Source organism: Rhopalosiphum maidis, chromosome 2 (assembly GCF_003676215.2).
Source record: "Rhopalosiphum maidis isolate BTI-1 chromosome 2, ASM367621v3, whole genome shotgun sequence".
Taxonomy (NCBI): domain Eukaryota; kingdom Metazoa; phylum Arthropoda; class Insecta; order Hemiptera; family Aphididae; genus Rhopalosiphum; species Rhopalosiphum maidis.
The window spans coordinates 40,842,088-40,854,462 of NC_040878.1; the positions used below are offsets into that span (position 1 = coordinate 40,842,088).

A 12,375-nucleotide genomic window follows, 5' to 3' on the forward strand; every position below is an offset into this window, starting at 1 on the left:
GTACCTGCTAATCCAGTCTTCTTACGAATTAAACCATTATTTTTTTTTTTTCGTAAACTAATGGACACGTCTACACTGCAGAATACTCGTTAATAAAGAATATTTAAAACTTTAAAGTAATAATAAATTAGTTGCAAAGTATCAACACTATCAACTAACTAGGTACATCGTATACGTCATATACGTATATAGAGAACTCTGTAATTTAATAAACCAACAAAAAGAGTGATTAAATAACTTCTATATGGCTATATGAGGTATATCATATAACAATAGTAAGTATACGACGTGTTAATGTGTTACAATAATTTGAAATAATTGTATTACAACCGTGTTACTCATTAGGCATAAGGAATCTTGGGTGACGAGATACGATAAGTATTGATGAACGCACATGGGTGTGCTATAGGGGTCTGCACAAGTGCAAATGTCTCAATCAAATTTCCCATATTATACTAATATTTCACTAAATATACCTTAATTACCAACATCAATAATAGTTTATATTTTGAGAGTGGATTTTAAATATTAAGATAATTTACTGTGTGCACTCTATTGTTGAAAGTCTGTAACATTTAAACGTACGTATAGGTGTGTAGTGACTAGTATTATACGAGTATATTAAAAACTGTTATGAGTTAATTGTATTTTTGTACTTATTGGTCTATGTTTTACTTGTGATTATTTATTATTGATAACATTATTCATTTATTTTTCCTTTTCGATTGTATTTTAACTTAAATGTTAACCCGTTACGAGTCGTAACTTACGACTATTCTCTGGAAAATGATATGTGGTAGTGTCTGATTTGTATTTTTTTATTATATGTATATCAAAAGCACATTAAGTTTGAAAAAAGTCTAATAGTTTTAATATAGAGGACTGATAATGATATATGGGTAGTGTGTACTACCTACTTTTGGAGTCTTTGCACGCCTATATATACCAGACATGTATTATTAATATTATTTTATAAGTTTACAACGCGGATATATAATTTAACCAATATTAAATGTTATAATATCAATTTTGTTTAAATAAAATTATACACAATAATTTAATTATAAGTATTAGAACCTTTAATTCGCTATAGTTTTAAACAAATATATTCATTAGTTTTCTTCAATTCATACCTGATTTGACCTTAGCTTCAGCTCTTGAACCTTTAAAGGAATTTCGCAAAAAATTGACTGCATAACGAACATTTATTCTAAATATAGTACTGTTAAGCTACATATATATGTATAAGTTGAAAAAAAATAAGACATGAACCAACCCTTTGGTCATTATTTAGTATCCTTTCTTTACAATATACCCTCCCGTTTTCAGTCAATCACCTTGTATTTAGGTAACATTTTATGAGCAATATTTATTTAGATACTTAATGTTTTTTTTAAATTTTTTTAACATAGCTTATATACAATTTACAATACAATATTACATTAATGTTGTGTTTATTATTATAGATTATCTATCATCTAATTATAATAATATAATCTATATTATATAGATATTATATTATATTTGATATTGTCACTCGGAATCTGTAAGAAATCAATTTTTACATTGACAATAATATTGTAGCAAAAATTTAAGTATCAAACAAAACTGTTATTATACTCGTAGGTATATTTGAAAAAAATAATATTTAACTTAAATGTTTACTGTTCACATTTAATATTTACAATTTTAAAAATAAAGAAAATTTTCAATTTCTCAGATCTTTTTTAGAATATTTTTAAAAACCGCAGTGAAACTTTACGTGCAATGTTTACTAGTCAATAAACACGGAACGTAAAGGTTTAGTTAGGCTTTGAAGTTTGTACAGAATATAAGATGGTATAAAGGTAGATAATCTGGTGAAAATATCAAAAGTGTTTGCAAGGGTTTTTTCAGTTGGTTACACGAATCCCGCTGAAGTTAAATAAAAAGTACTTTTCTTTTGACCTGGAAACTAGATAATAAAATCCATAAACCGAATGGTTCGTGTACGTATATATAAGAAATAGGAACTATATCATTGAATACTATGACAATAGTATACAATTATTTATATATCAAATGTGAATTAAGCGTTTAATTTTGGTTTCTATTGTAAAATAGGTACCTGCTATTACTTAAAAACACATACACGTTATTTATATGTAGGTAGGTACCAAATAAACAATGATAACTAATGATACATACTGTATAGCACATGCTTATATACTTTATTTTATATTTTATAACAATAAAATTATAACATTTATCAAAACTAATAGAAATATAAAAAAAATTTATTTTGAATTTTGATTTCTTTCTTCATGATACGTTTTTGTAAAGTATATTATACACATATACCAATCAATTTTTTTTTAAATAATCTTAGTTTAAAAAAAAAAAAATCAATATATAAAATAATAATAATTTTTGATGTGTCACTCTAAATGGCGCGATTTTAATCAAACACTATCTCAACATTGCGACTTATAAACTAAAATAAAAATGTATATCTTTAATTTGTATTATTGCTGTATTTTTATGTACTATTATATTATAATTTAATCTTAAAATTTAAATGTAGATTTACATGTTTACATTGAATAATAATTAGATGAAGGATTCAAAAACAATAACAACTTTACATTTACTTACTACCCTTTTTTTTCTTATATACTAGTAATACAATAATACGTATCATAAAATGTTTTCGTAATCTATAAACAAAAAAAAAAATGGTTAAAATACTTTATAGGAGCTTACACAAGTATTGTATTTATCCATATTTTATTTGAAAAATCAATAAAACGTACATTTACTTACATTTATTTCTAGACTGTTATAGCTTTATGAATATTAAGTGTAAGTAATATAGTATTTTTATCTATCATTTTATTGTTTTATTAAATAATTTTAGTATAATATACTTGTATGTTATTACTTACCAAACATCTTATTAACTAGGTACTAAACATATCTATTAATAAAGGATAAGGATTATCGTTGTTTGTTAGATAATATAAAAATATATTTATAAATATGTTATTGATTCTTCGTGGATTAAATAATTAAGCATTTTTTTAAAATCATAATAACTTAATATAATATGTACTTGCTCCTTCGTTACAGATTAAATATTTGATATAAACTAATAATGCTGCAAACAAACATTTCAAAACGCCCATTATCAATTATGTATTTTAACATATTATAAATATTACATTTTATCAATACTTATTTATTAAAATATAATCTTCAACTAAATTTATGGTCACAATTCATATTAACTCAATCAATTTTTGAATTAGGTTATTGTCCTGCTCAAAACCCAATTTTCACAAACTAAAGTCTTGTTTTGAACAAACCGAGACGAAAATGTGCCCACTTAATACTATATAGAAATGTCCTGGTTCTATTTTATTTTTATTTTTTGTGGCATTTATTCAATCCTATGTCGGACAAGACATTTTCGATAAAACAATTCTTGAAAATTCGTTTGTTATTCTCAAAAATGTTATATATCGATCGGAAAAAGTTTCAATATTCTATTTGGAGTTTTATACTTTCTTCCACTGAAAACACTATGTTGCAAAACATTAAAATATATATATACGTATATGTACTTAGTAATATTATGTCTGAAGAGAAAAATACACAATAGTAAATTGTTGCTCTATTCAAACCATGTTGTAAATTTGTAATATCGATTAACTGTGATCATACTGTGATTTTTTAATTTCAACAAATGTGTCATGAACTACTTTTTGTCATGCACTTTACTATGCATACCTTTTTCTTAAATTTTAAAAATATATATTTATAATATAATGATAATCTGTAAAGAAAATTGAAAATCATGTATAGGTTTTTAAAATCGTTATTTTTGATTATACATTTCCCTTTATAATACTATAAAAATTAAAAATCATTATAAAATTATTATTATCACACAATAATAAAAAATAAAAAAATAATTCTATATAGAATACAACTCTTTTTCATAACCAATCCGTTATTTAAATTCAAATAGGTACTTGGCTTAAAAATAATACAAAGAAAATAGCAGGGTGTTTTATTATAAGCTTTGAGTGTACCTCATCATTGAGTAAGTTACTGCAATGAATGTGTTAAATTTGAAAATTATTGCATGCATAAAAGGGTTCTGAAAGGAGATAATGTGTTCACATCTATTTGTAAAGTTATTTCGTCGTTCTTTTAGTATATTATTTTATCACTATAAATAAAAAGGTAAGAGGGTAGGCTGAACTAATCTGCAAAACATATGGCATATACTATAATATAATATTATATTAAATTATTATTATTATTATTAGTTTATAAGTTAATACTAAAATACCTTATAGAATGCTGAAAAAATAATCATGGTGTAAATAGTTTAAAATTAATCAAAATATGTTGAAAATTGCATTGTATATAAACAATAATAATGTACAAAATAATGAAAAGTTTTAAATCCCTTCGATTAATAATATTTTAATAATTACAGCATAATAGCTAAAATCGTTATATTTCGTTTAAATTATTACTTCGTTAAAATTGAAGAACTTAAAATGTCTATAAAAAAATGTGTTTCACAACTTTATTACCATAAAAAATGATGACACACACAAAAAATAAAAAAACACATTCAATACATTTATCACACCGCTCAGAATCTAAAATCTTTGATAACAATACAATATATGATGTAATAATAACTATAAAACAGTTGACTCACAAAGTTTAGGTTATCTCAAACCTTGAAAATATTATATTCTCGATACCTATCTCGAAAAAAATCCCCTTTAAACTTTCATAACACTTATGTTTTTCAATAACTCGAAATTATCGATTATTCAAATTATTTAATTCACTTTAAACTCCCAGTGTAAAATATAATACAATTTTCAAAATAATCAGTCATAGTCATGACATTAAAACAATATAAACGGGTATATATAATATTATTATTGAGCAAATTAATAAAATATAAACATAGCAATTAAAATATCAATTAATACTTTTGTAATAATTTCCTTCTTCTATCGTGTGATATTAACTACCATTTCAAATTTATTTTCATGACAGAATTTTATAGTATCTCTTATTCATCTAAAAGATAAATGACCCATCAGAACACGCAATTAATTAACTATGTAAAGATTTCATTAAAGGTATAAATATTGAATTTAGCAAGTATTTCATGATATTATTATACGTTTTATATTATTTGAATATAATAGAGTATGAAATATTTTGAATTATTTATCGAACACTACATTATTGGTGGGACATCATACTTATATTTGAGAATAGTTAAAATAAATTTAAACATTAATTTAATGTGTTTAAATGAAATAATATAATACAAATTCCCAAATTGATTAATTAAACTCCGATACTGATACCGTATAAATATGTTTTAGTTTTAAAATAGCCATGCTATTGCCTGTTTAGTATTAATTTGATTTATCAGTGTATCTTTAGTTATACGCCAATCGGTAACCATTGTATAAACTAATAATTCATTGAATGGAAAAACATCCACAATACAGTTATCTGTACAATAAACACTATCAATGAAATGGTTTGTAGTTTTGTACAATTTAAAATGAAAAAAAAAAAGTATTAAATAATTGTATTTTTTCAGTATTTGTATATCACCGATTTTCCGTGTAATTTCTTGCCTTCTTGTAAATTAGTTTGTTTCATAGACCGCGTAAAACTTTTTATAGAAATAAATTAATTTGAGCATTGTTTAAGTCTGCATTGATTGTTTAGCTGAATGGTGTAAAACTTTACCTAGGTTTCAAAATCAATGCTTCTAAATGCCAAGTTATGACCTTCACTAGATCTCGTTCTTCTATAACTTATACCAAGGGTGACCGAACTTTTTTGGCAGAGATCTACTAAAAATCTACAGTACCTTTGAGGATCGACTTCCATAAAAATGTTTTTTTATTATTGAGTACCTATACATCTATAATTATTAACAAACATACTGTATAAATAACAATATTAAAATATAATAATAAATATTTTTAAATAAATTACTCAAGTCTAAATTTAGATTAAATGTTTTGTTTGATCTGGGCATTTTTTAAGTGTGACAATCGACCGTTTGAGCGCCTCTGGCCTGTACAACGGGATTATTATACTTCTGGCTTAAATATTCTTCATCTTACTAATGATCTGATCATACATATCACTTATTTCTAGTAAAGCGTTTTATGCTCTGTGAATCTTATTAGACTGCTTCTGATTTTGACCGACTTGAACGCGTTTAACAAATATTTTTATGACGGTATTAGAAGTAGTTGGGATTATCCAGGTATTATAATCTAAGTACAATTTTTATAAGTTTCGTAAAAGTGGTGGTTGATAAATTTTTCATTAAAAACATTTGACTTCATCGTGTATTGTTTTTAATTTTAAATCTAAATTCAAGATATAATTTTAGACGTGAAGAGATGCATTTGTTAACTTTTGTAGGGTAAAATGTTGAAGGTTTGAATTTTATTAATATTAATTTTTTTCAAATTATCCCACAGCTATACGGTCTATATTTCCGTTTTAGTAGTTTTCAGTTTTGTATACAAAAAGCTTAATCCCGTGGAGACCAGTGTATTTATTACTGCATAATAGACCTTTGAATATGCGTAGGCGATTATTTAGAGCTAGTCATCTAATTCTAATACGGTGAACCCAAGCTTATCTTTAATCAAGTGTTATACCAAGATATTTAACAGCAAGGGAGTAGGGAATGGGGATACCATATAGAGAAACGTGTAATAATAATAATAATAAATAAATATTAAATATTTGCGTATGTTTTTTTTTCTTCTGTAATAATAACAAATATTGAAATATGCAATTTACTTTATTAAACAAATGTAACTTTACTACAAATATCATTGTATTATTATAATGTTCTAAACCGTGGATTTTAAATATTTTCATTTTAACGCATTAATTCAAATAAATGCTTTCGTTTTTTTTAACCAAACAAATATTTTTTTTATACGAAAAAATGAAAACTAATGCAAATAATAATCATATGTACCTAAATATTGACCTATTCCTGTAATAATAATCTTACATAAATAAGTACTGACATTTATATTATATCTGCGCGTGTGTACATATTTTATACATGCATAATATTCACCTAGGTAACTATTATATTATAAATGTGTACACGGTTAAACATTTATGTATAAATTTACTTTTCTGTTAGTTAGTATCTTATAATAGTAAAATAAATTTGTAATTGAAGGGTATCGCCAATTTATGATTATCTAGACCAATATAATATAATAAAATAAACTAGAATATTAAACATTTAAATCAAGTGTCTATATTTTTTATAAAAAAAATAATAAATTAATAATATTCATCATTTATGTAGGTATATTATAATATCAAATATAATTTTCAAACATGTTTCAACACTTACGGGTGACTTGAGATATTTACAAGTTTTTATTTTATGTATTACAACTTTCAACTTTAGAATATCTGAAATAACACTACATAATAGGAGCAGTCAGGAGGTTTGAAAAAAATATTATTTTAAAGAGGTTTATAGTTACTAGTTGTATTTTTTTATTTATTTATTTCTTTTTCAAACGCTACTTGTCTTTTATTATCTACAAATTGAACGACCTTGTCCAAAACCTTATTCAGCGTGTTTCTTTAGAACAGTCAAAACTCTGGAAGTTATATTTGTATTTAATATACTTTCGTCATACTTGATATACTAAGGTACTTAATATATAAATAATAACATGAAATAATATTTGTTTTTTATCAAGCGTTTTTCGTTTTTTTTTATACGATCGTCCATATTTCATCAATATAAATACAATAAGTAGTACACATTAATCTCGATAATTTTAAAACCGACTATAAACAGATTATAACTTATTATAAATTATACATCGATTATGTAAGTAAGTACCAGCTTTGGTGCACGGGAATGAAATGCAAGATGGTAAAACCTTTTTAAAATATGTGTATGTTTTACTGATATATTTAGTTTAGATTTATGAAATAATAAGGTATCTGCTCAAAACCATAATCAGAAGTATTTAATTAGTTTATCAGCTGACTTGAAAGTTAACTCGCAATCTTTGCATCCTATTAATCTAACCACGTGGTAAGAATAGAATATTCAATAATTATTTTTTTATACTTGTGTAAAAAGAAATATATATTATATCGTTTAGTTTTTAGTAAAAAAAAAAAATATATTAAATGGATATTAATCTATATAAAACATACATACAGAAGACCATTCACTCTTCATTTAGGCGCGTGACGTCTTAAAACATATTTTTCCCCACCCTATTTGTATAAACAATATAATATTTTAACTCGCGGTTATCAATAAATGTGCGTTTGTTTTATAGGCACAACGATCTGCCGTGGAATATTCGAAAGTTCGTACACAATCAGCTGATGTATTTCAATTTCTCTGCGGATTTGACGACCGTAGAACCGTGGTCGAAGAGTAATTGGTCGCAAACCGATTTACCGCGGCTCAGGAAGGGCATGGTTGGCGCTCAAGTAAGTTTAAATAATATGTATACGAAAAACCTCTGTTGCGGATGAAAGGATTACTTTAATATTTTTCGTCAAACCCAAGCTGAATACAAAGATTACACGCGTGTTGCACTCTGAAAAAATTAACTCGCCAAACGAGTCTCACATAACAAGCTGCCCATTATCGAGCTCGCCTATTGTGTTAAACGTTAAAACCATTTTTATATTCTTTTCTTGCCGTAAACGATGTTTTTTTTTGCTTTCATAGTTTTTTCAATTTTATTCTCAACTCGTCGTCCCATTTTTAGCTATAATTCACGTATATTCCAGGTATTCATTATACCGTGGAGTGTTGATATTATTTTATTAATTTATACGATTTATTATTATTATTATTATTAAAATCTACCAGACTTAGACCACTGAAATTGCACATGTTGTAACCAAAATTATCCATAGATTCCATCTCAAATTTATCAAAGATACTTTTAAACGGACATTTCGTATTTAATCATTCCAATGAAAATCTATCATTAGAACTTAATATATTTTTTAAGTGTTAACAAAGTCGGCGATGTTTTAATTTTTTTCCTGCCACTGCTCTATGTTAGTATTATAATTTCAATGCAATATAATATATAATTATATATATACACAGTGATTTCTGACGCGAATGACATTTAATATTTCACAGTATAATATATTATATAACTGTTACTAATATACCAACAATACTAGGAAAATATATATACCTATCGATGCCTACAAATGATGTAGGCTTTTAACGATCACAGAACATATTAAATTGTCCTGATACTTTCTATACTTACGGATATTTACGAAGCATTAAAAATCCTCATTTTAAAATATACGAGTAAAAAATTAAAACATCGTAATCAAAAACTCGCTGAGCGCCCTCTCGTCGATCTCAATTACATATCCACAAAATGAGCTTATTCAACGTATATAATACGAATTCGTGTTATATAATATTATGTACCTAATTATAATTGATAAACCATTAAGCCAATATCTTTCATGTGGGTTCCTCTCATATATCGGGATACCCGGAAATGAAAATGCAGACTCGGCAAGCTACGAATCCATCAGTCATCACATATTATTTAATTTCTACATACATTATCTGAAACACACAATATTATCCAATAAAAGATAATGGAAGAATGACAGAAATGTTAGATTAATACCTCTCTCTTTATAAATGCGAAATTTGACATAATAATTAAAATACTCTCCTGAGGTTGGAAGATAAGAAGTGATCATAACTCGAATAAGAATTGGCCACACCCACTTAACTTACGCCTACATCATCAATTAGAAATCAGTACTACTGTGTGATACATACAATATAATAGATCATATTATCATAGAAATCAACTCGCCCAAATATATTTAAATCCGCCAAATCCTAAATGACCCACCTTCAACATCAAACCCTCAATGAAGAAAACATTTTAGCAATCTGTACATGTTTTCCATACGATCAACCTAAGCAAAAAATTATAAATTTTCCAAACATGTTATAACTATATTTATAAGGATGTAATTAATATTAATATTTATTTTTAGACTTTAATTCCATGTAGGCTAAAACCCTTGTAATTAAATCTTTTCATAAATATAATATATATATACGAACCTATTATACCTATTCATTATTCAATGACTTCCGTAATTTAAGGGGGCTGAAGCATACCATATTTTAAGGACTAGTGTTTAGGCATTTCATATTACATGTACATTTTGGCTATGTCAATGTGTGAAAAGTAAATGAACATTAGTGTGTGTGTGATCCATTATTGCATTTTTCGCGACGAAATTTGAATTGCTAGATTTACGATAATAATCAAAATAAACAATGCCGTATGAGAATTCGTCTGAAAAAATGATATTATTATAATATTAATTCATAATATTATAGTCGCGTCGTACCCGCATCATAGAACATGATAAATAAATTAACAATTATAAATGAAAATATTTTACATAAAATAAAAATAGTAACTATATATTTTTTGCTGTGTTTATTTTTGACCACAAATCATAACAAACAATAATATTATTGAAAAAAAGAACAGAATATTATAATAATAATTAGCTGATTTCTTCAGCAAGTATTTGAGGCAACACGTTTTTTAAATAAAATGTTTTTAGTTTCATTTTCATTTTATTTTCCCAAAAACTGCCGTCACGTTTTATTTTTTCAAACATCAAACCTATATAAATATACATAATAAATTATAAGCCATAATGAGTATACACACGATATAGGTATCCACAAACCTTTAGGCGTTTACGCAACTCTCACACGCGCACGCGCATGTCAATGAATTACAAATAACGAAATATATTCTTGTATGCACAACTATAAAAACTACTAAAAGCGGTAGTAAATTAAACATACTTCCTGAAGTTTGATTGAAATTTCAAAAAAACGGTTGAATTTATTATCTTCTAGACTATGCTCTTTAGGAATCACTTTTTTGATTTAAAATTAGATATGCTCAAAATAAATACAAATACAATGCAATTATTTCATGGGATTTTTGAAAAAAATATCTTAGTTTTAAGGTCTTTTAAAATTGAAAATCAAAATTCGACTTCCTAAAAAGCCTAGATGATTTGTCAACGAATTCATACATGTATTAAAAATTTAAATCGGACAATCCGAAGTACGTGTAATTTACCACCGCTTATTGGTCTAAAACGTATAAAAAATACGCGTGCTGCAGTCCCCTTAATACATAGTCCTTACATCTTACTACGTCATTAACAAAATTTCGAGCTTATTGCTTAAAGTCAACAAAAAATATTTGTTTTATATCAACACCATAAAATAAAATATATACCACTTGAAAAATAATAATTATTTGTTACATACACTAAGCTACCTTTAAAAATGTTCCATTATTTATTTTAAAAACTAATATAACTATATAAGAAAAAAATAAATCTACTATGAATTCCTTATTTGAAACGTATCATTAAAGTATATCATTAAAAAAAAAAACTTAGTTATTATGACTTTGAATTATTGTAAGATATTTTATACCGAAAACTAAACAGATATTCTTATTTAAATTATTTAAATATTATTCTTAAACTTAAATTTTAAGAAGTAGCTTTCAACATTTTCCAATTATCAATTCGTTAAATTATAATTATTTTACTTTTAAAAACCACGCACTTTTCCAGGATCGTGATCTTAAAAAAAAAGGTGTCATAAAGTTTAAAGTCTTCAATTACTATTGTATGTCGATAAAAAGCTAAGTATAATAAATTTAACATAAATATACTTTACAATAAAATAAATATCTTTCTAAATTGTATGTAAAATATGCACATATTATTATTTACATATTTATTTAAATGATTAAATTAGTAATAATCAAACAATATAATTTGGTGTAAGTAAAATTGTATAAGACATATTATTGTTTTATATAATATTATAAAGTGAGTACTCGTACATTATTAACCATATAAATCTATATTTATTACTTCATGTGGTCATAATACTTGATTCGTACTTTACTTTATAGAAATCATAGAATAATGTACTACATATATATTTTAAACGTCGGTATTTGTTTGTATTAGTTTTGTAAATAATGCATAAATATTAAATTACATCTTTTTGTCGATCTTTATAGGGTATTAGGGTCTATGATATTAAATCCACTTTTGTAGTTCTGTGCCTAGTGGTCAGTAAAATACATTCTAATAGAAATTGGCCCTATTGTATAGAATTGAGTACAATATAATATTCAAATTTAATATTTATATTCAGTGTGGTCAACGCTTATAACCCTCAAATGTCGAGATACTATG

At 25.2% G+C, this 12,375-nt stretch overlaps 1 protein-coding gene across 1 annotated transcript in view; it reads left to right on the forward strand.

The window, feature by feature from the left end:
* Positions 1-12,375, forward strand: part of LOC113552064 (dipeptidase 1-like) — a 144,889-nt gene that overhangs the window by 117,561 nt on the left and 14,953 nt on the right. The window contains exon 5 of the mRNA XM_026954732.1: positions 8,391-8,547. Within this exon, the coding sequence (XP_026810533.1) occupies positions 8,391-8,547 (157 nt within the window). The remainder of the gene's footprint in view (positions 1-8,390; positions 8,548-12,375) is intronic.